At 37.5% G+C, this 25,553-nt stretch overlaps 1 protein-coding gene across 2 annotated transcripts in view; it reads left to right on the plus strand.

Annotated features, from left to right (window-relative positions):
* Window positions 1-25,553, plus strand: part of LOC309633323 (uncharacterized protein) — a 101,127-nt gene that overhangs the window by 69,955 nt on the left and 5,619 nt on the right. For both annotated transcript variants that reach the window (XM_082402010.1, XM_082402009.1), the window contains 3 exons: window positions 3,172-3,230; window positions 5,180-5,306; window positions 23,859-23,951. In XM_082402010.1, coding sequence (XP_082258136.1) covers window positions 3,172-3,230; window positions 5,180-5,306; window positions 23,859-23,951 — 279 coding nt within the window. The remainder of the gene's footprint in view (window positions 1-3,171; window positions 3,231-5,179; window positions 5,307-23,858; window positions 23,952-25,553) is intronic.

A 25,553-nucleotide genomic window follows, 5' to 3' on the forward strand; every position in this document is an offset into this window, starting at 1 on the left:
AGTGTTTTATTTACTGTAATAAGGTTCAAATTCAAAGAACTTAATAAATGTTTACCTATATGTAAGTCTATATGAAGAAAAGTATTAACCTGCATAAGAGATTTAAAGAAGAGAGAGGATATATATTGGCCAGGATTATATTAGTGGCAGACAGGATAATGTCACTATTTCACTTTTGTAAAGATATCTTTTCTTACAGGTGTGCAGGGTGCAGCCCAGCAATGTAGTTCTAAATAGTTTGACCTGATGATATGATTACACTTTAATTAAGGGTCAAAATAAGCTGTAAATAAGTAGAAAAAAGAAAAGCTTGTATTTGAAAAATGTATTTGTGTGGTGTACTGCACTGAATAAAATTGAGGCTAATTAACATTGGTTATGTTTGGGAAGGAGATGGAGAGCGGGAACTTCCTCCAATTATCCCATCAAGCACTACTCTTTTGATGAAACTGATCTTGTGTTTTTGTATAATTTAAAACAAAATGTTGAAATATATTTATATACATTAAAGAACACAGGAAACACTCCATACAATGTTGAAAGAATAATGATTTTTCAACAGCCTTGCTCAGATCAGAATTGGTGGTGTATGAAAAAAATACTTGCAAAGTATATTGAGTATTTTCCTAGGCCTATGTCATGAGGAGGGCCATCTAGTTTGCATAAAACAAACATGGTTGGGCTATCAGTGCATTATACTGTCATATTTAGATTTAGCGTTAGAAGGTCAGGCATTTTTACATAGAAAATCATTGCCGAATGCAAGTTCATGTACCTGATGCACAGTAAGGCCAAACAGACCAAAACATTGATGTTTGGAGCAGGTAAAGATTTACTGCAGTGGTCAAGCAAGGAGAATGAACGGGTGGCTCATGCTCAAAAGACCTGAACTCCTAGATGATTTGGGGGGAAGAGTTTTATAGGCATATTTGGGGGCGGAGCCTGCAAGGTATCTACTTTGGTTGGTGATGAGGTGACTGGGTGCTCTTCAGGAATATTGTGCTCAACCTGAAGTTAACCATCCTCCTGCAGAGAGGGGGCTTTAGATCCTGCAACAAAACTCAAAGATATTTTATGTATAATCCCTTGAGGAGGAACCAGGTCCCTGTTTTACAGCTGCACTATTGTTTCTTGACTTCTCCTCTTTGCTTCTGCATTCCCTCCCTTCCCTGGTTAGTAACTGTTTGAATCTGTCCTTTGGAACTCAGCGATGGTCTAGGAGCTGAAACCTTTTTCCTACAAAGATGCAAGGGACTGGGAAAGGCTTTTGTATCCAGAAGAGCCCTGTAGCGTCCTGCTTGGTTTCAAAATTGCAGTAAATGAAAAAGAAGTCTGTCCCATTATGACTAAACCAGTGAACTCACTTTTGAGAAAATACGCTATTTGTCTTTCACAAAGGACGCCCCCTTGATGCCAAGTAGGTTAATTAATGCAGAGACGGAAAATTCTATTCCATTAGGAGGATATTTTCTCGGGACTATCAGGATCTAGCAATCTGGAGAATCTGATATCAGCCATGACCTTTACGTGCTTGCCTTGGTACACCCACATAGGCCAGGTATGGAGATAGTCCAAGAACCACAGTGCGGAGAAACACCCGATCCGGGGTCTCGGGGAACCCAGGACCACGGCACAAGCATTTCCCCCGTATTTCTACTCTGCCGCAATAAATTGATTGCTCTGTTCAAGACACCCCAGGGCGCGGGGAGCGACGGGAAATGTAGTCTTTCTCCCTCCACAGCCCTCCTGGTCTCTGGGGCTTCCTCTGCGCCTGTGCAACATAGGCCCCACCTCATCCCTTCCGCCCTCACAGGCATCGTGGTGTGTAGCATCTGGAGCTTCGGTCCTCGCAGGTGCGGGATCTGCACGGCGGGGACGGGGACTTCGCGTGGCCTGAAGCTTTGCTGAGAGCCGCGTTCTTGTGGCGGGGGCGGAAGCGGGACGTCTCGGGCCGTCCTCTGGCCCAGGCGGGACAGCAGTGCCCGGGTCTGGCCTGGACCTCCGCCCTGGGAAGGTGGGTGGGGCGATCCCGGTTCGGGCCTTGTGGTCTCCGGGGCAGGTGGAGCTGAGACCCGTTAGGAGCGGGGACGGTGCGTGTGGGGACGGAATGCCCGGCCCCGCCCGCGTCTGACGGGGGGACGCCGGGGCGGACAGTGGGAGGGAAAGCGCGGTGGTCACGCTGGCCGTGAGCGGGCCAGAAAGCGCGGGCGGAGGGTGTGCTGGGCCGCCCTGCTCTGGAGCGGGAGAGACCCGGTCAGTTACAGCCGTGTCACCTGTACTGTGGGCGGGAGAAGTAACCTGGGGGCGAGTCAGGTCTGCAGAGGAGGCTATGAATAATGCCTGCTTCATGGCGTTGTTCTGAGAATTCGATGTGGTGTCATTTGGAAAAAGAGCGAAGTGCCGGGTACTAACCGCCGACAAAGTGATAATAGATGTTGTATTTAGAAGACACTTTGTTCTTTTCATTGGGTGGTTTACATAAGCCTCCCAATTATCTCGTGATAGCGGTATGAGCATCTGCATTAGACACACGTTAAGCAAAAAGCAAATCTGAGTCTCAGGTTGGTGAGGTGGTCCTGAGTTTGAGAGGGCCGGTGACTTCTCCAGGCTCAACCGGATTGTGACAGAGCCAGGAGTCGAACAGTCGTTCATACTGTTCAGTCATCAAAAGAAACTTATCAAGAGTCCCTTTTGAGAAACTGCAGCCCACTTAAATGATGTTTTTAAAAATTGTCTTAAAGCTTGCCATCCTTTTTACTGGGCTTCCTGTGGATTTTCTAACTCAAGGGGTAAACAGTTTTGCTGGGTAAACAATTTTGCTTGGCAAACAAAGTAAGGATGCAGGCTGTGTCTTTCCTTCTACTGTTAATTTTAATGAAACATGTCCTTTGGTGTATTTTAGTCTGTTAGTTTTTGTTTGTATTGTTTAAATTAGTAAAAAAAGTTATTTTTACCAACTGAGAAGTGGTAGGTTTAAGCCCCATGATCATTTCAAACTGGAAAATGGACAAGTGGTGCTTCCACAGGGTACTTCCCTTGCCTTTTCAAGGGCCAAAGTGAGTCCTTAGGGAGGCTACCCCTCAGCTGGGCTGCTGAGGCAATTGGGGAGTGAATGTAGGAACTATAAGGCAGGCCGGGTGTCCTGACCCTTTCCTCTTTCTGTCCCCCCAGCTGAGTCTTCACCGTCCTCTACGCTCTCCCAAGACCTACTGAAAATGAACACATCTGAGGTGAGCTCTTTATTCATCCCCCTGTTAGTGGTATGATGGATTCAACTCTTGATTTCAGATTGCTCTCAGATTGTGTTACACATCTTTTATCAGTGTAAGTTATTTCCCTTTTATAATCAGTTTTACTTGGGTCATGAATGTACCCTGAATTATATCGAATACCTTTTTGTATCTATTGGAGTAAATCTATAGCTTATTTTTTTGAATCTCCAAATATTAGAGGTAGCAGGTAGCTTAAATGGATTTTAGAATGTTCACTTACTCTTGAATTCTTGTATAGACCCTACTTGATAATGGGTGTGAGCCTTTTTTGTTTTTGGTTTTAAATTTGTAACTGACATCTTTTTGCTATTATCATATTTGAACTTTTATTCTGTATTCACACACTAGATTAGCCTATAATTTTGTTTTCTTATGTCCCTGACTAACTGTGGTATCTTGGCTATATTAGTCTTTGGGGCTCTTTTCTGCTCTTTTCTCCTCTCCTCTCCTTTCCCTTCCCCCTTCCTTCATTTATCCTTTCTCTCTCTCTCTCTCTCTGTCTATTTCATACGAGAAAATCATCTGTTATAGACTTCCTGAAACTCATCTCTAAAACTGGACTTTGTGAGTACATCTGCTTTTTGTGTGTTGATGTAGATTACTGAGTCACTTTATTTAAACAGTCATGGATCTAGTCTGGTTTTCTATTTTTTAATTATTTTCAGAGAAAATTGTACATTTTTGTCTGTTTTTACAATGTATTTTCATGACCTTGCTGATAGTTTTCTCTTATATTTGTTGTTACATCTATCATTTCTGTCTTCATATATTTAAACTTTCTACTTAACACAGGGAATGCTGATCAGAAAACAGCCAAATGTGTTAACGGGTTGGCCCTGTCATAAATCTAGAATTTCAGAGTCTGAGGTTGGGCTTGGAAATTTGTACTGGTAGTGTATTCTAAATACTGAGTTGAGGGAGCGTACACTCAACCATTTTGCTGGTTCCAACTTCAGTACACCAGCTGTCACTTTCTTTTTTAGATAGGTGATATATTCACATGACTATAAAATCTAAACAGAAAGCAGATTGAGGTCTTGATCAGTTTGAATTAATTATTTTTTGTGGTGCAAAGTATGAATGAAAGTTATTGTTATTATTTTTTGTCTAATGGAGTTTTTTAGTCTAACATGATTTGTGTCAGAATATACTTTCTCCATTGAATTGCCCAGACACCTAAATTAAAGAAATGTGTGTGTGCATTATGTTTGTATATATCATTTTTAGACTTTTTCTTTTGATCTCTGTGTTTCATTTTCATTAATATCACACACTTTCTTTGTCTTAAGCTCTATGATATGTCTTGAAATCAAGTAATATCAGTCCTCCGACCTTGTTCTTTTTCAAAACTGTTTTCATATTCTAGGTTGTTTGCTTTCTATGTAAATATTAGAATTAACTTGTGATTCTAAAAATCCTGGTAAGCTTTTGATTATGATTTCATTGAATCTGTAGATTTCTTTGTGGAGAACTGACAATCTCCATCATACTGAATCTCCTAATCTATGAATTCAATATTTATCTCTGTTTACTAGGTTGTTTAGAGAATTTTGAGCTGAGAAAAGACATGACCTGACTTATATTTTAATAATAACTCTGAGAGTGGACTCTAGTGAGACAGTGGTGGAAACAAATGATGTAGCAGGACTTTCAGTAATCCTTTCAAGAAATGGTGATGTTAGCAGTTGTACTTTGAAGTGATCAAATTTTGGATGGAATTTAAAGGCAGAGCCAAAACTATGAAAGTGCCTGCTTCCCTAGGACATCACAGATAATGTGTGTACCGTCAGATATTTTTGATTTTTCATAATGTGAACAAATTTCAGTTTTTATCTTACATTCCAAAGGTATTATCCATGTCACCTAATTTTGAATTCTTCAGATTGATGAGAAATGTGCTTTCACAGACATCAGTGTCATTCAGGGACGTGACTGTGGAGTTTACCCAGGAGGAGTGGCAGTGTATGAACTCTGCTCAGCGGACCCTGTACAGAGATGTGATGCTGGAGAACTACAGCCACCTTGTCTCATTGGGTGAGCCTACTTTATCATGCGACTGCCTACAGTGTATTTGATTTTCTGTTTCTTCTCCTGTTTTTTAAAAAATCATCTATATTGAGGTATAATTAACAGAAAATAAAATTCAACAAATTTCTATGTATAATTCAGTGACTTTTGAAAAATGTGTACGGCTATACCACCAAAACCATACAGATATTTCTATCATGTGAAAATTTGCCTTATGGCCTTTCTCAGTCCTCTCTTCCCACCCATTTTATGATAATCACTGATCCTCTTTCTATTTCAATACTTTTGCCTTTTTTGAAAATTCTTATAAATGGAATCACACTTTATATACTGTCTGTATGGCTTCTTTCCCTTAGCGTAATTCTTTGGAGATTCATGGATATTGTTGTGTGTGTCTGTATTTATTCTTTATAGTGATGAGTAATGTTTCGTTCTATGGCATGTATTTTCAGTTGTTGATAAGACATGAGGTCCTCTTTGCTTTGGTGCTATCATAAGTAAAGGTGCTATGAATATTTAAGTCCAGTCTGTGTGTGGCTATGTTTTCATACCTTTGTGTAAAGACCCTAGTTGTTATTTCCTGGGTCTTACGGCAAGTATTTATACCTACAGGAATACCTGGTTTTATTGTGCTTTACTTTATTAGGCTTCTCAGCTGTTACTTTTTTTTACAAATGGAAAATTTGTGGCAGCGCCTTGGGTCCAACCCTGTCTATTGCTGCCAGTTTTCAAACAGCATTTGCTCACTTTGTGTCTCTGTGTCATGTTTTGGTAATTCTCACAACGTTTCAGACTCTTTCATTATTATATTTGTTATGGTGATCTGTTGTGATTGTTTTGGGGCACCATGAATTGCACCCGTATGAGATGGCAAACTTGATTGATAAATATGTGTGTGTTTTGACTGCTCCGCTGACCGGCCATTCCCCCATCTCTCTCTTTCTCTTCAGACCTCCTATTTCCTGAGACATAATAATATTGAAATCAGGCCAATTAATAACCCTACAATGGCTTGTAAGTGTTCAAGTGAAAGGAAGAGTTACATGCCACTTACTTTAAATTAAAAAATAGAAATTATTAGTAAGGAAGGCATGTCGAAAGCCGAGATATACTGAAAGCTAGGCTCATCGCACCAGTTAGCCAAGTTGTGAATGCAAAAGAAAAGTTCTTGAAGGACAATTAAAGTGATAACTCGAGTGAACACATGAACGATAAGAAAGTGAAACAGCCTGATTACTGATATGGAGAATATTTTAGCGTCCTGGATAAAAGGTCAAACAACAGTCCCTTAAGCCAAAGTGTAATCCAGGGCAAGGTCCTAACTCTCTTCAATTCTGTAAAGGCTGAGAGAGGCAAGGAACCTGCAGAAGAGTTTGAATCTATTGTAGGTTGGTTCATGAGGGTTAAGGAAAGAAGCCGTCTCTATAAGATGAACGTGCAAGGGGGAGCAGCAAGTGCTGATGTAGAAGCTGCAGCAAGTTATCCAGAAGATCTAGCTAAGATGATTAATGAAGGTGGCTACACTACACAACAGAGTTTTAATGTAGGTGAAATACTCTTCTATTGGAAAAGATGCCATCTAGGACTTTCATACATAGAGAGGAGAAGTCAACGCCTGGCTTCAAAGCTTCAAGGGATAGACTGACTCTCTTGTTGCAAGCTAATACAGCTGGTGACTTTAATTTGAATCCAGGGCTCATTTACCGTTCCAGAAATTCTAGGGGCCTTAGGAATTATGCTGAATTTACTTTGCCTGTGCTCTGGAAATGGAACAACAAAGCCTGGATGACAGCACGTATGTTGACAACATGATTTACTGAGTATTTTAAGCCTGTTGTTAGACCTACTGCTCAGAAAAAAGATTTCTTTCAAAACATGCTCATTGATTATGCACCTGGTCACTCAAGAGCTCTGATGGAGATGTACAATGTGATTAGTATGTTTATGCTTGCTAACACAACATCCATTCTGCAGCCCATGTGTTGAGTTGTTTTGACTTTCAAGTCTTATTATTTAAAAAATATATTTTGTAAAGCTATGGCTGCCATAGATAGTGATTCCTCTGTGGGTCTGGGCAGAGTCAATTGAGAACCTTCTGGAAAGGGTTGACCATTCTAGATGCAATTAAGAACATTTGTGATTCATGGGAAGGGTTTACAATATCAGCCTGAACAGGAGTTTGGAAGAAGTTGATTCCAATCATTATGGATGACTTTGAGGGGTTCCAAACTTGAGTGAAGGATGTAACTGCAGATGTGGTGGAAGAAGCAGAAGAATCAGAATTAGAAGCGGATCCTGAAGATGTGACTGAACTGCTGCAATCCCATGATAAAAATTTAATGGGGCTTTCCTGGTGGCGCAGTGGTTGAGAATCTGCCTGCCAATGCAGGGGATCTGGGTTCGAGCCCTGGTCTGGGACGATCCCACATGCCACGGAGTAATTAGGCCCATGAGCCACAACTACTGAGCCTGCGCGTCTGGAGCCTGTGCTCCGCAGCAAGAGAGGCCGTGATAGTGAGAGGCCCGCACACTGCGATGAAGAGTGGCCCCTACTTGCCGCAACTAGAGAAAGCCCTCGCACAGAAACGAAGACCCAACACAGCCAAAATAAATAAATAAATTAATTAATTAATTTAAAAAAAAATTTAATGGGTGAGGAGTTGCTTCTTGAAGGAGCAAAGAAAGTGGTTTCTTGAGATGGAATCTATGGGTGAAGACACTCTGAAGATCCTTCAGATGATAACAAAGGATTTAGAATATTACACATTTAGTTAATAAAGTAGTGGCAGGGTTTGAGAGGATTGACTAGTTTTGAAAGAAGTTTTACTGTCCGTAAAATGCTGTCAATTCGCTTTGCATATTATGGAGAAATAATTCATGAAAGGAAGAGTCAATTGATGTGACAAACTTCATTGTTGTCTTTTTTTTTTTTTAAAGGACTTGATCATTTTTTTTTTTAAATTTATTTATTTATGGTTGTGTTGGGTCTTCGTTTCTGTGCGAGGGCGCTCTCTAGTTGCGGCAAACGGGGGCCTGTTGTCTTGTTTTAAGAAACTGCCACAGCCACCCCAGCCTTCAGTAACCACCACCATTAATAGTCAGCAGCATCAACACTGAGGCAAACCCTCCACCAGCAAGATTACCATGCACTGAAGGCTCAGTGATGGTTAGCATTTTTTAGCAATAAAGTGTTTTTTTAAATAAGATATGTACATTGTTTTTTAAGACATAATGCTGTTGCAAACTTATTAGTCTACTCTGTGTGTAAACACAGCTTTTCTATGTACTGGGAAACCAAACAATTTGTGTGACTCACTTTATTGTGATATTCACTGTATTGCTGTGATCTGGAACCACACCTGCAGTGTCTCTGACGTATGCCTGTATATGAAGAAGAAAACAACAACTGCCAGATGTTTTTAAAGTGCATGTATCATTTACGTGGGCATTAGCAACTTATAGTAATTCTAGTTGCTCCAAATATTCACCATCATTTTGTGTTGTAAACCCAATGAGTTTTTATCCTTTTAGTGGGGGTCTTTTGTATCTACTTGGGTTTCATTTATCATTTCTCTTTGACTAATGATGCTTTTTGTATGCTATTTGTTCATTCACATAGCTTTTAAAAAAGTAAGTTCAGATCCTTAGCCCATTTGTTTTGTTGAGTTTTTCGGCTTATAATTCAGTTGAAAGAGTTCTTTATACAATCTTGATAGAAGACTTTTATAAGATACACGTGTTGAAAATTTTTTCTCCTAATCTGTGGTTGATCATTTTAGTTGTGAAACAGTTGGGCAAAAGGTTTTCATGTTGATGAAGTCCAATCTATCATTTCCTTTACTTTCCTATTCTATTCCCCCCACCCCCTATTTAATAATTTGCCTAACAAAGGTCATTCAGATTTTCTCCTCTATTTTTTTCTAGAAATGTCCTTGGTTTAGGTTTTACATTTAAGTCTTTGACTTTTTCCAGTTAATCTGTGTAAATGGTGTGAAATATAGATTGTGATTCATTTTTGCAGCTAAAGGTCTGCTTGGCTCACTGGTTATCCTTTTCCTATTCAGTTGCCTTGGCACCTTTTGAAATAAATTGTACATATATGCATAGGCTTCTCTCTGAATATCATTCTGGTTTATTGATCTAAATACCTATCTTAATACTAGTCATGCACTATTTTGATTAATCTGTCTGTGCAGTAAGTTTTCACATCAGAAGGAATAAGTCCTCTTAACTTTTTCTTTTGGCTATTACAGTTTCTTTTTCTTTCCCTATAAATTTAAAAAAAAATTTATTTTTTCTGGAAACCCTAGTGGTGTTTTATAAGGATTGTGTTGAACGTTTAGAAGATTTGGGGGAAAATTTACATCTAATAATATTGAATTTTCTGATGTGTGAACAATGTCCTTCCTTTTCCTTAGCTTTTAATGTTCCTTTGCAGTGTGTTACAGTTTTCACTTACGTGTCTTCAGCCTTTTTTGTGAGATGTATCCTTAAATCTTTGGATGCTATCTGTAATGATACTTTTAAAAACTTCAATTTCCAATTGTTTTTTGGATTTAAGTAGAAATATAATTTATGTTCATTGATGTTGTTTATCTCTGTTTTGCTAATTTCACTTGTTACTTCTGCTAGATGTCTTGAAGACTCCTTAGACTACTTTATATGTTAAATAGTATGATTTGTAATTAAAGATACTTTTATATTTTTCTAATCTGTATTCATCTTAATTTCTTTTTTGAACAGGCTAGGATTTAATGCGAAGAATTTATTATTTACAACTAAGTATGATGTTAGTCATAGGCCTTAAATAGTTGCTCACTGTCACCTATTTCTTTTCTTTCTATTCCTAGTGCTGTAAAATTAATATCATTTCTTCCTTAAAAGTTCATACTAGAATTCATTACAGAAGCAATCTGGACCTGGAATTTTCTTTGTTGGAATTTTTTTTTAATAACAACTTGATTGAGGTAGAATTTGTGTACCAAAAGTTCACCCTTTTAATTTATACAATTCAGTATTTTTTAGTATGTTCACAGAGATATGGAACTATCACCACTATTTAATTTTAGTATATTTTCATCACCCCAAGAAGAAACCCTAATCTACTAATCTACTCTGTGTCTATAGAGATTAGCCTATTTTGGGGTTTCATATAAGTAGAATCACAAAATACATAACTTTTTCTGAGAGGCTTCTTCTACTTAGCATGATCTTTTTAAGGTTTATCAGTGTTATAATATGTATCCGTAATCAAATTCAATTTCTGGTTAAGTAATATTTGATTTTATGGATATATCACATTTTGTTCTTCTGTTGATGGGCTTTGGGTTGTTTCCATTTTGACTGTTAATGAATAATGCTGCTGGCCAGTTGTGTTTTTGTGTGCACACAGTTTTCCATTCTACTTTGTATATACTAGCGTAGAATTACTGGGTGATATGGCAACTCTGTTTAACAATTTTAGGAACTGCCAAAAGAATTTTTAAAAGCAGTGGCACTTTTTTTTACCACCCCACCAGCAATGAATGAGGGTTCCTGTTTTTCCACAGGTACCTGAATAATTGTTACTGTCTGTTTTTTTTTTTAGCCCTCCTAAAAAAGTGGAGTGTGAAGTGGGATTTCATTATAGTTATGAGTTATATCTCTCTAATTTTGAGCATTTTTAATGTGTTAATTGCTTATTGGCTGTTTGTATATATTCCTTGGAGAAATGTCTGTTCACATCCCATTCTCCATTTATAAGTTGGGTTATTTGTCTTCATTGTTGACTTTTAAGATTTTTTAATATAATCTGGATACAAGTCTCTTTATCAGTTACATGTTTTGTAAATATTTTCTTCCATTCTGTGAGTTGTCTTTTCACTTTCTACATGGAGCTCTTTGAATCACAAAAGTTTTTATTTTGATAATATCCAGCTGGCCTATTTTCTCTTTTCGTCTTTTTTGTCAAATCTCAGAAAACTGCCTAACTCAAAGTCAAAAACATTTACTCCTATTTTTTTCTGTATATTTTATAATTTTTTCTCTACATTTAGGTCTATTATTCATTTTGAGTTAATTTTTATAGATGGTATGTGTTACAACTTCATTCTTTTGCATGTGAATAGTGAAGTGTTTTCCAACATCATTTGTTGAAAAGACTATATTTTTCTGATTGAACTGTAGCACCCTTGTTGAAATTCAGTTGTCCATAGATGTAAGGGTTTATTTCTGTCCTCTCACTTCTATTCCATTGGTCTCTATTTTTCTTCTTATAATGTTTATTCTTACACCAGTACTACCTTAATAGTATAGTATGATATTGTGATCTATAATAAGAAAGAAGATTTGGTCTTCATCCCTGTTGCTGGCACAGAGTTCTAAATCCCTTGCGATTTCCTAAGTGGTAAGAGAGATTGAGGTATCTTTCGTTATTCATAACAAGCCCCTTTCAACCATGCCATAGTTCATGTTAATGAGGTGACATTTGGAAACCCATGTAGGCTTGTTGCCAGGAATACCAATCAAGTGATTTGAGGGTTGGGACATTCAGGCCCACCCCCTGACCTCCAGGGGTTGACTTGATTACTAATAACAATTATTCCTACATAATGAAACCTCCATAAAATTTCTGAACTCTAGGGTTCAGAGAGCTTTATTGTTGCTGAACACTTGTAGGTGGTGGGAGGTTGATGCTCCTGGACAGGGCATGGAAGCTTTGCCCTATGCAGCTTTTTCATCTGGCTGTTTCAGAGTTGTATGCTTTGTAATAAACATGGTAATCTAGTAATAGTAAGTAAACTGTTTTCCTGAGTTCTGTGAGCCATTCTAGCAAATTAAACCTGAGGACGAGGATGTGGGAACCTCCCATTTATAGCTAGCTGGTCAGAAGCACAGGTAGCAACCTGGACTTGTAATTGACATCTGAAGTGTGAGGAGAGGCAATCTTGCGGGACTGAACCCCTAGCCTGTGGGATCTGATGCAAACTCCAAGTAGATATGTCAGAACTGAATTGAATGTAGGACACCTTGCTTGTATTGCAGAGTTGCCTGGTAGTGGGAAGAAACCTCTGCACATTCAGTGACCAGCAGTGAAGTAGTATTGAGAATACAGAAGTATTTTGTGAGTAGAGACAGTAATATAGATGAGAAACAGGAGTGTTTTCCATAACAGAGTAATTGAAATTGAATAGTGTGAGCCCTCCAAGTTTTTTCTTTATCAAGGTTGTTTTAGCTATTCTGGGTAACTTGCATTTCCATAATTTTAGGATTGGTTTGTCAATTTCTGTAAAAGAGTAGAGCTGAGTTTTTGAGAGGGTTCGAATGAATCTGTAGCTCAACTGGAGTATTGCCATCTTGACAACTTTAATTCTTCTGATCCATGATCATTGAGATTATCTGTCTTTCCATTTATTTAGGCCTTTTAAAATTTATTGCAGTGATATTTTGTTGCTTTAAATGGGCAAGGTTTATAATTTTGTTAAAGCTATTCTAAGTATTTTATTCTGTTTGATGCTATTGTAAATGGAATTGTTTTCTTTATTTCATATTTGGATTGCTCATTGCTAGTGCATAGAAATACAGCTGAGTTTTGCATATTTATCTTGTATTCTGCAACCTTGATGAACCCGGTTATTAGCTTTCAGATATTTATTTATTTTTGGATATCTTAGGATTTTCTATACTGATATAGTTTAACTTGCCCTTCCTTCCTTTGCTGTTTTATGATAAAATTTAAGCTCATGAATTGAAACTTGGTTTTACTTTATTATTTTTATTTATTTTTAATTAATTTATTTTTGGCTGTGTTGGGTCTTCGTTGCTGCATGCAGCCTTTCTCTAGTTGCAGTAAGCAGGGTCTACTCTTCGTTGTGTTGTGTGGGCTTCTCGTTGCAGTGGCTTCTCTTGTTGCGGAGCATGGGCTCTAGGTGCACAGGCTTCAGTAGTTGCGGCATGTGGGCCCAGTAGTTGTGGCACATGGGCTTAGTTGCTCTGCAGCATGTGGGATCTGCCTGGACCAGGGCTCGAACCCGTGTCCCCTGCATTGACAGGTGAATTCTTAACCACTGCGCCACCAGGGAAATCCCGGTTTTGCTTTTTTAATGTAAGCATAAGGCTCTCTATTTTCCTTTGAAAACTGCTTTAGCTGCATCACACAAGTTTTGATGTTGTGTTTTAATTTTCATTTAATCCAAGATATTTTTTAAAATGTCCTGTGATTTCTTGTTTGATCCATTGATTTTGTAGAATTTGTTTACTTTCCAAATATTTGTTTCATAATTTCTTATTGTTATAATTTTTATATCCTTTGTGTGTCACTCTGGATAATATTTCATGCATGGTTCAATCTTATTGAATGTATTGAAATTTGTGTTAGGGCCTAGCATATGATCCTGGGGAATGTTCCATATGTGACTGAAAAGAGTACTTTTTCTTGATGGGGATTAGTTCCAGTGGGCTGATCGTATTGCTGAAGGGTTCTATATCCTTTTAATATCTTATCTACTTGTTTTATTAAATACTGAGAAAGGAATGTGAGTATCTAAGTATAATTTGTGTGTTATCTTCTTTTAAATAAGATTTGCGGGGCTTCCCTGGTGGCGCAGTGGTTGAGAATCTGCCTGCCAATGCAGGGGACATGGGTTTGAGCCCTGGTCTGGGAAGATCCTGCATGCCACGGAGCAGCTGGGCCCGTGAGCCACAATTACTGAGGCTGCGCGTCTGGAGCCTGTGCTCTGCAACAAGAGAGGCTGCGATAGTGAGAGGCCCGCGCACCACGATGAAGAGTGGCCCCCGCTTGCCACAACTAGAGAGAAAAGCCCTCGCACAGAAACGAAGACCCAACACAGCCATAAATAAATTAATTAATTAATTAAAAAATTTTTTAAATAAGATTTGCTTCAGGCATTTTGAAGCTCTGTTCTTAAGTGGCAAAGCACTTAGAATTGTTACATCCTCCTGATGAATTTTCCCTTTTAGCATTTTGCATTGTTTATTTTTATTTCTGGTAGTATTTCTTTTTCTGAATTTTGTTTGGTACTGTATAGTCAGTCAGACTATCATTTGCTTATTGTGTGCTTCATGTGATATATAGTTTTTCTGTCCTTTTATTTCTAACCTGTGTCTTTACATTCACAGTTTCTAAGAGACAGTATGTTTGTTTTACTTTTTATTAGCTCTGACGAGTTTTGTGTTTTAGCAAAATGTTCATATCACTTACTTTTTTTTTCAAATTTTAACCTGTTTCACATTCCTTTTTTTTTTTTTAATTTAATTAAATTAATTTATTTATTTATGGCTGTGTTGGGTCCTCATCTCTGTGCGAGGGCCTTCCCTAGTTGTGGCAAGCGGGGCCACTCTTCATCGCGGTGCGTGGGCCTCTCACTATCGCAGCCTCTCTTGTTGCGGAGCACAGGCTCCAGACGCGCAGGCTCAGCAATTGTGGCTCACGGGCCTAGTTGCTCCGTGGCATGTGGGATCCTCCCAGACCAGGGCTCGAACCCGTGTCCCCTGCACTGGCAGGCAGACTCCCAACCACTGTGCCACCAGGGAAGCCCCACTTATATTTAATGTTATCCTTGTGGTTGAATTTGAAACCTTCTTGCTGTTTACCTTCTAGTTTTTTGTCTTTTTCCCCCCCCCTTTTTCCTGCCTTCTCTGTGATTAACTCGTTCCCCCCCACCCCCACCCTTTTTTTTTTTTTCTTTGGCTGCACTGTGTGGCATGCAGGATCTCAGTTCCCTGACCAGGGATTGAACCTGGGCCCTCAGCAGTGAAAGCACTGGACCACCAGGGAATTCCCTTAACTACTTATTTTTAATGAATCTCCTTTAACCACTTTTGGCTTCTGAGATATACTTGTTTGTATTTTTAGTGGTTTCTAAATATACATCTCTAAAGTGTCAGTCTGCCTTCAAATAATATCTTGTTACTTCAAGTGTGTTATTACAGAATTTTTTCCTTTTCTGTCTTTCATCCTTTGTGTTCTTGTTGTCATTTATTTTACTTGTACATATCTTGTAATCCACATAATACATTGTTTTCTTCTCATAAAATGTTATTCGCACTTTAATATATTTTTAAAATGAGAACAATGTGTTTTATTTATATATTGTCCATTTATATTTCTCTTTATTTCTTTTGTGTAGATTCATATTTACACTTGGTATAATTTTTTAAAATCCAGATGACTTAACTTTTCTTTTAGATCTGGTCAGCTGGCAATGGGTTTTATTTATTCATTTGTCTAAAAGAGTCATTATATTTTTGGATAAGTGCTAGCACTTTGAGTTTGCTCAGGATTCCAGACACTGGTTTGGGGAGACAAGAGGAACCTAACTTGATTGGGGCAGGTGAGAATTATACTTAATGTTGGGTCCTTTATTTAGCAGAGAAAGTTAGTAAGAATAGTGTACTGAATTTGTAAGATAAGCATGAACAGTTTGAAAATCTCATGTTTGGGCATACAGACTTTTTTTTAAAAGCTGCCATTTAGAATAAATCACAAGGGAACAGAAATGTTTGCTATTCTAATATTAAAGACTTTTGAATCATCTGGGAAAATTTGTTAGAAATGCAGATTCTCATATGTCACCCCAGAACCACAACTTAAGAACCACTAGAGTAATAGAGTGCTCAGTTGGCTGGGTGCCCTTTGAAATTAATGAGGAATTCCTGGAGGCACTGAATATGGCAGGTCTATTAAGACCATATGGCCCTTTGACTTGGCAGTCCCAGTGACCTTTTCAGAGTGCCTTTGAGGTCAAAAGTTGCCATAACAACACTAAGGTATTAGCCTTTTGCACCATTCACAAGCAAACAATGCAGTTTCCAAATAACTATATGATTGGAACATAACAAAATGAATGCAAAAGCACACAAGAACCTACATGTCTTATTAAAGAGATCTATGTCAGTTTTTATGTCTGATGTAAATATTGGTAATCCTTATAACAAAACCCTTTGGAGTCTTTTAGTGTTTTTCCCCCCTCTAGGGAGTATATTGTCCTGCCTTGAAGTTCAGTTTTGGACTTTTGTTTTAACTCTGTTTTCTCAGCATGTTCATGTTTTTCTCCTTTAACCTATGGAGTGTATTAGAATAGCAGCTTTGATGTCCTTGGAAGCAAATTTAATCTCAGATGACATTTTTTCTTCTGTCCCATTGATTGACTTGTTTCCTGGTCATGAATCACGTTTTCCTTCTTTTCATACTTGATCATTTTTTAAAATTTAATTTTAATTTTATACTGGGGTATAGTTGATTTATAATGTTGTAGTAGTTTCAGGGTACAGCAGAATGATTTAGTTTTACATATTCATATAAGCATTCTTTTTCAGATTCTTTTTCCATATAGATTATTACAGAATATTGAGTAGAGTTCCCTGTACTATAAAGTATATCCTTGTTTATTTTATATATAGTAGTGTGTATATGTTAATCCCAAACTCCTAACTAGTCCCTCCGCTGCCTTGCCCCTTTGGTAACCATAAATTTGTTTTCAAATTTATGAGTCTGTTTCTGTTTTGTAAATAAGTTCACTTACATCATTTTTTTAGATTCCACATGTAAGGATATCATGTTATATTTATCTTTCTCTGTCTGACTTCACTTAGTATGATAATCTCTAGGTCCATCCATGTTGCTGCAAATGGCATTATTTTATTCTTTTTTATGGCTGAGTAATATTCCACTGTAGATATGTACCACATCTTTATCCATTCCTCTGTCGATGGACACTTAGGTTGCTTCCTTGTCTTGGCTACTGTAAATAGTGCTGCAGTAAACATTGGGATGCATGTATCTTTTTAAATTATGGTTTTCTCCGGTTATATGCCCAGGAGTGGGATTGCTGGGTCATATGGTAGTTCTATTTTTATGTTTTCAAGAAACCTCCATACTGTTCTCCATAGTGGTTGTACCAAATTACATTACCACCGACAATGGAGGAGGGTTCCCTTTTCTCCACACCCTCTCCAGCATTTATTGTTCGTAGACTTTTTGATGATGGCCAGTCTGACTGGTGTGAGGTGATACATCATTGTAGTTTTGATTTGCATTTCTCTAATAATTAGAGATGTTGAGCATCTTTTCATGTGCTTTTTGGCCATCTGTATGTTTTCTTTGGAGAAATGTCTGTTTACATCTTTTGCCCATTTATTGATCGTTTTGTTTTGTGTTTTTTTTTTTTGATATTGAGCTGCATGAACTGTTTGTATATTTTGGAGATTAATCCTTTGTCAGTTGCTTTCTTTGCAAATATTTTATCTCATTCTGTAGGTTGTCTTTTTATTTTGTTTATGGTTTCCTGTGCTGTGCAAAAGGTTTTAAGTTTAATTAGGTCCCATTTGTTTATTTCTGTTTTTATTTTTATTACTCTAGGAGGTGGATCTAAATAGGTGTTGCTGTGATTTATGCCAAAGAGTGTCTGCCTGTGTTTTCCTCTAACAGTTTTATAGTATCTGGCCTTACATTTAGGTCTTTAATCTATTTTGAGTTTATTTTTGTCTGTGGTGTTAGAGAATGTTCTAGTGTCACTTTTTTTACATGTTGCTGTCCAGTTTCCCCAGCACCATTTATTGAAGAGGTTGTCTTTTTCCATTGTATATTCTGGCCTCTATTGTTGTAGATTAATTGACCATAGTTGTGTGGGTTTATTTCTGGGCTTTCTATCCTGTTCCATTGATCTATATTTCTGTTTTTGTGCCAGTACCATACTGTTTTGATGACTGTAGCTTTGTAGGATAGTCTGAAGTCAGGGAGCCTGATTCCTCCAGCTCCATTTTTCTTTCTCAAGATTACTTTAGCTATTCAGGGTCTTTTTTGTCTCCATACAAATTTTCAATTTTTTTCTTCTAGTTCTGTGAAAAATGCCAGTGATAATTTGATACGGATTGCATTGGATCTGTAGATTGCCTTGGGTAGAATAGTCATTTTGATAATATTGTTTCTTCCAATCCAAGAGCATGGTATATTTTCCCATCTGTTTGTGTCATCTTCATTTTCTTTCATCAGCATCTTATAGTTTTCAGAGTAGAGGTCTTTTGCTTCCTTTGGTAGGTTTATTCCTAGGTATTTTTGATGTGATGGTAAATGGGATTGTTTCCTTAACTTCTCTTTCTGATCTTTCATTGTTAGTGTATAGGAATGCAAGAGATTTCTGTGCATCAATTTTGTATTCTGCAACCTTACCAAATTCACTGATTAGCTCTAGTAGTTTTCTTGTAGCATCTTCAGGATTTTCTATGTATAATATCGTGTCATTTGTGAACAGTGACAGTTTTCCTTCTTCTTTTCCAATTTGGATTCCTTTTGTTTCTTTTTCTTCTCTGATTGCTGTGGCTAGGACTTCCAAAACTATAAAAGTGAATAAAAGTGGCAAGACTGGAGATCCTTGTCTTCTTCATGATCTTAGAGGAAATGCTTTCAACTTTTCATGGTTGAGAATGATGTTAGCTGTGGGCTTGTCATATATGACCTTTATTATGTTGAGGTAGGTTTCCTCTATGCCCACATTTGGAGAGTTTTTATAATAAATGGGTGCTGAATTTTGTCAAAAGCTTTTTCTGCTTCTGTTGAGATGATGATACAGTTTTTATTCTTCCATTTGTTAATGTGGTGTATCATACTGATTGATTTGTGCATATTGAAGAATTCTTGCATCCCTGGGATAAATCCCACTTGGTCATTGTATATGATCCTTTTAATGTATTGCTGAATTCGGTTTTTTAGTATTTTGTTGAGTATTTTTGCATCTATGTTCATCAGTGATACTGGCCTGTAATTTTCTTTTTTGTGGTGTCTTTGTCTCGTTTTGGTATCAGGGTGATGGTGGCCTCATAGAACGAGTTTGGGAGTATTCCTTCCTTTGCAATTTTTTGGAAGAGTTCCAGAAGGATAGGTGTTACCTCTTCTCTAAATGTTGAAGGAATTCGCCTGTGAAGCCATCTGGTCCTGGACTTTTGTTTCTTGGAAATTTTTTAATCACGGTTTCAATTTCCGTACTTGTGATTGGTCTGTTTATATTTTCTATTTCTTCCTGGTTCAGTCTTGGGAGTTTGTACCTTTCTAAGAATTTGTCCATTACTTCTAGGTTGTCCATTTTATTGGCATATAGTTGCTTGTAGTAGTCTCTTATAGATCCTTTGTGTTTCTATGGTGTGAGTTGTAACTTCTCCTTTTTCTTTTCTAATTTTATTGATTTGAGCCCTCTCCCTTTTTTTCTTGATGAGTCTGGCTAAAGGTTTACCAATTTTTTATCTTTTCAAAGAACCAGCTTTTAGTTTCATTGACCTTTTCTATTATTTTCTTAATCTCTATTTCATTTATTTCTGCTCTAATCTTTATTATTTCTTTCCTTATGCTACCTTTGGAATTTGTTTGTTCTTCTTTCTCTAGTTGCTTTTGGTGTAAGATTAGGTTGTTAATATTCGAGATTTTTCTTCTTTCCTGTGGTAAGGTTGTATTGCTATGAACTTCCCCCTTAGAACTGCTTTTGCTGCCTCCCACGTTTCAGATCGTCGTGTTTTCATTTTCATTTGTGTCCAAGTATTTTTTTATTTCCTCTTTGATTTCTTCAGTGATCCATTGGTTGTTTAGTAATATATTGTTTATCCTCCATGTGTTTGTGTTTTTTACAGTTTTTTTTTCCTTGTGGTGGATTTCTAATCTCATAGCACTGTGGTTGGAGGAGATTCTTGCTATGATGTAAATCTTCTTAAATTTACAGAGGCTTGATTTGTGACCCAAGATGTGATCTATCCTGGAGATTGTTCTGTGTGCACTTGAGAAGAATGTGTATTCTGCTGCTGTCAGATGGAATGTCCTATAAATATCAACTAAGTCATTTAAGACTTGTGTTTCCTTAGTGATTTTCTGTGTGGATGATCTGTCCTTTGATGAAGGTGGGGTTTAATAATAGTGGCCTTAATATCTCCCACTATTATGTGTTACTGTTGATTTCTCCTTTTATGGCTGTTAGTATTTCCCTTATATATCAAGTTGCTCCTATGTTGGGGGCATATATATTTATAATTTTTATATCTTCTTCTTGGATGAATCCCTTGATCATTATTCAGTGTCCTTATTTGTCTTTTGTAACAGTCTTTATTTTAAAGTCTATTTTGTCTGATAAGAAGATTGGTACTCCAGCTTTCTTTTGATTTCCATTTGCTTGGAATATCTTTTTCCATTCCTTCACTTTCAGTCTGTATGTGTCCCTAGGTCTGAAGTGGGTTTTTTGTAGACAGCATATATATGGGTCTTGTTTTTGTATCCATTCAGCCAGCCTATAAGTCTTTTGGTTGGAGCATATCTATATGTATGTTTGTATTGCCATTTTGTTAATTGTTTTGAATTTGTATCTGCAGGGCTTTTTTCTTCCCTTCCTCTTTTCTCTTCTCTGGTGATTTGATGACTATCTTTGGAGTTGTGTTTGCCTTGCTTTTTCTTTTTTTGTGTGTATTGTAGGTTTTCAGTTTATGGTTACCATGAGGTTTTGATATAGAAGTCTGTATATAAACAAGATTGTTTTAAGCTGCTGGTCTTTTAATTTCAAATGCATTTCCAATATCCTACATTTGTACCATCCTCTTCTCACAGTTGCTGGCTTTGATATCATTTCTGTGTGGATGATTTCCTACCTTTACTCTGCTTGCCTTTACCAGTGAACTTTTCCATTAATAATTTTCTTGTTTCTAGTTGTGACTTTTTCTTTTCATCTGGAGAAGTTCCCTCAGCATTTGTTGTAAAGGTGGTTTGGTGGTGCTGAATTCTCTCAAGTTTTGCTTGTCTGTAAAGCTTTTGATTTCTCCATTGAATCTGAACAAGATCCTTGCTGGGTAGAGGATTCTTGATTGTAGATTCTTCCTTTTCATTGCTTTCAATATATCATACCACTCCCTTCTGGCCTGCAGAGTTTCTGCTGAAAAATCAGCTCATAACTTTATGGTAATTTTGTTGTATGTTATTTGTTGCTTTTCCTTGTTGCTGTTAATATTTTCTCATTGTCTTTAATTTTTGTCAATTTGATTAATGTGTGTCTCAGTGTGTTCCTCCTTGGGTTTATCCTGACTGGGCCTCTGCAGTTCCTGGAATTGGGTGACTGTTTCCTTTCCCATGTTAGGGAAATTTTCAATTATTATCTCTTCAAACATTTTCTCAGGCCCTTTCTCTCTCTCTTCTTCTGGAACCCCTATAATACAAATATTGGTGCATATAATGTTGTCCCAGAGGTCTCTTAGACTGTCCTCGTTTCTTTGCATTCTTTTTTCTTTATCTGTTCCGCAGCAGTGATTTCCAACAATCTGTCTTCCAGCTCACTTATTTGTTAGTCTGCCTCATTTTTCCTGCTGTTGATTCCTTCTCATGTATTTATATTTCAGTTATTGTATTGTTCAACTCTCTTCTCAAAGCTTCTAATGCGTTATTAAACATTTCTTCTATCTTCTTCATCTGTGCCTCATTCTTTTTCCAAGATCTTGGATTATCTTTACTATCATTACTCTGTATTCTTTTTCAGTTACGTTGGCTATCTCTATTTCAGTTAGTTGTTGTTCTGTGGTTTTATCTTGTTCCTTCGTCTGGGCCATAATTCTCTGCCGTCTTATTTTATCTAACCTTCTGTGTTTGTGGTCTCCATTTGTCAGTTTGCAGGACTGTAGTTCTTTTTGCTTCTGGTGTCTGCCCCCTGGTTGGTGAGGTTGGTCCAGAGACTTGTGTAGGCTTCCTGGTTGGAGAGACTGGTGCCTGCCCACTGGTGGGTGGAGCTGGGTCTTGTCCCTTTGGTGGGCAGGGCCTTGTCAGAGGGTTTGTTTAGAGGCAGCTGTGGGGTTAGGAAGACTTTAGGCAGCCTGTCTGCTGGTGGGTGAGGCTGTGTTCCCACCTTGTTGGTTGTTTGGCCTGAGGCATCCCTGCACTGGAGCCTGTAGGCTGTTGGTTGGGGCCAGCTGTCAGTGCCAAGATGACGATCTCCCGAAGAGCTCATGGCGATGATTATTTCTTGAGGCCTCCGCCAGCAGTGTACTTGCCCCCACAGACAGCCATGGCCAACCTCTGCTTCTCCAAGAAGCCCTCCAAGACCCACAGCTATGTCTGGCACAGGCTTCTATGGAGTCACTGCTTTGCCCTGGTTCCTAGTGCACATGAAACCTTGTGTGTGTCCTCCAAGAATGGAATCTCTGTTTCCCCCAGTCCTTTGGAGCTCCTGCTCTCAAGCCCCGCTAGCGTTCAAAGCCAAATGCTCTGGCAGCGCCTCCTCCTGATGCCAGACCCACAGACGTGGGAGCCTGACATGGGGCTCAGAATTCTCACTCCTGTGGGAGAACCTCTGTGGTATAATTATTTTCCAGTTTGTAGGCCACCTACCCACTGAGCATGGGATTTGATTATATCACAGAAGCTCCCCTCCTACCGTCTCGTTCTGGCTTCTTCTTTGTCTTTGGGTGTAGAATGTCTTGTTTGGTAGGTTCAAGTCTTTTTTGTCAATGGTTGATTACAGTTGTGATTTTGATGTTTTCATGAGAGGAGGTGAGCTCAAGTTCTTCTACTCTGCCATCTTGTCTCCTGCTCCCCGCCCCATACTTGGTCATTTTTGATAGTGTGCTACATATTGTGACTTTTGCATTGTTGGCTGCTAGATTTTGTGATATTTGTTTAAATTCTTTGGGGCATTTTGGGGGGGAGTAGTAAATTACTTGAGAATAATTTTAATCCTTTCAGTGCTTGCTTCTAATGTAATTTAATTCAAGTAAATCATTTAAATTAACTCAGTATTTGCTTGTTATTTCAGGTCTAGAGCATTCTTTAAGACTAACTTGGTCGCACTAGTAGGACAATAATACTCTTGGATACAGAGCATCTAATACCTCACATAGTAGAAGATCTTTCCACTCTTTCCAAACATCCTGTCTGTGTGTATGCCTGGGAATTTTTCCACCTCTTGTGTTTGGGTTCTTTTTCCTCCATTGTTGGAAGCTTTCTTATATGAATGTACAAATTTTACTCAAGGTGACCTTTCTGTTAGAGCTTCCTGCCTCTCTCTCAGTGTACCTCTTTCCTCTGAAATATTTTACTCCAGAAATTCTAATTGTTTTGGCTTTCCTGAACTCTGAACTTTGCGTTCTGTAGTTCAGCAGGCTGTGATTTGGTGTCTTCTTTCTGTACCATAACCTAGAAATTCTATTTCTTTCCCTTCTCGCAGAGGTCCTTGTTTTCCAGTGCCATTGTCTCATGTGTAATCCCTAAAGGTCATTATTTTATTGATTTTATATGGTTTCCAGTTGTTTGGCATGTACCATTATTCCTCTTACACCATCATGGTCATGATTGGAAGTTCCTGTGCAGAGCCTTATTTAAACCTCTGTACATGTAGACTCAGTGTTATGTATCCTTATGTTTCAGGGCTTTAATGAGATCAATCCCTTTTTAGATTCAGAAAAAAATTATATTGTAGTTTCCTTTCCAAAGGAAAGGTCAAATGAGCACCATCACTTTGCTACTCCTATAACTACTCCTTCCTTCACATTCATGTGCATTAAAGCCAGTTCAGCTGATCTAAATGCCATATTATTTCCCATTTACAGGGTATTATTTTACAAAACCAGATGTAATCATCAAGTTGGAGCAAGATGATCCATTGTTATTAGAGGAAGAATTTCTAAACAAGAGCCATACAGGTGAGTTGAGTACTTTAGACACAACTCCAGGGGAAGTTAGATCCAAAATGGTCAGTTAGAGGTGGACATCGTGAAATAGTTTAAACACTTTTCTTTGTGAGGACTTATATCTTGAAGTGTATAAAGAGTCCCAAATATGGGACTCATACCAAATATCATACCAAATATGATGTAAATGAGTGTGTAAGAAAAGGGATGGAATATTAGCACATTGATTTTCTCATCTTACAAATAGTAAGCTTTAAGATACAGTACATACCCAAATACATAGATGATTATTCTAAATATAAATGATATAAACATTTCCATTCAAGCATGCAATTTAGCAGTCATTCCCATGGGGAATTTTCTTCAGTTTTATGCATTGTTACCTTAGAAGTCAAGAGTCAGTAAATCATGTATTTGGTCCTGGTTTCTCTCTTGTTTCTGTGGCCTCTTTAATATCTCTACACTAGACCATTTCATATTGATTACAGCACCTTTGTGACATGTTTTAATAATGAGCTGATCAAATTTCAAAAAATACTCATGAGTTTTTTTTGGCATTATGCTAAACCTTGAATTTAACTTTGAAAAATTGAATTCAGCCTTGACTGAGATTAGTGAATCCTGAATTATTTTTATATGTTTTCTTAATTTACCACTTTGTATTTCTGATTTTCCAAATTAATGTTAGGTATGTCTCAAATACAGTCTAATAGCATTTTCTTTTAATAGTTGACATTAGCCCATTAATATTGATTGGCAGTTACTTCTAAATGCTGTTTCTGTGTATTATGTTACAGAAGCTCTTCAGTTATAACCCTGCTTTCTTTTCTTTTTAGAATAAGTGTGTTTTTCTCCTAATAACGTAGTTAGGTTGTACTTTGGCTTAAGGTGTGACTGTAAAAATTTATAATCTCATGCAATTGCTTAATGATCCATTTATTTAGACAATGTCTAGTAATCACCTGATATATAACCAGTTATGAAATTTAAATGCTTACTTTCTCTTCCTTCCCATATTTTAACGCCCAACCTTAGTTTCTTTTATAATCTCTCTTAGTTTTTACCTTTTCAATATCATTGTGACTGTTACTTGATTTGTCAGCTGTAAGTTATGTATTTGGCTTCCTAGCTTTTCAAGATGTGAAAAACATCAGGATTACATCTCATTACTTTTGTTACATCTTACTTTTCCAATATTGAATATATTTTTTCTAAACGTCCAAATTCTTAAGGGCTCTAAAAGAGAGTTGTAAAACAGCACAGAAATGAGAGTAATTAATTACTGTAAATGTTATGAGTGATGTGACGTGTATTGATGCAGAAACTTGTGCTTAAGAAAGACCTGATGTTTTTCTGATCCAGTCATATTCTGTTTCTTTATGAGAATGTTAATTCCATGGGTGGTCACTCTGTACTATTTCTTATCATGGACAGAATAGTTGTATGTATATTTATGCTAAGTTTCATATTTTTAGAACCATGAGGAGACAGATCAAACAGCGGGAAATGATATTTGTTATAAATATACCTCAGAAAGAATTTATTTCTGTAATACATAAGGAATTCAGATCTTAAGACAGATATCTCCTTAGTATGGCCTTCCATGACTATCGT

Source organism: Balaenoptera borealis (assembly GCF_965194805.1).
Source record: "Balaenoptera borealis genome assembly, chromosome: 8".
Taxonomy (NCBI): Eukaryota; Metazoa; Chordata; class Mammalia; order Artiodactyla; family Balaenopteridae; genus Balaenoptera; species Balaenoptera borealis.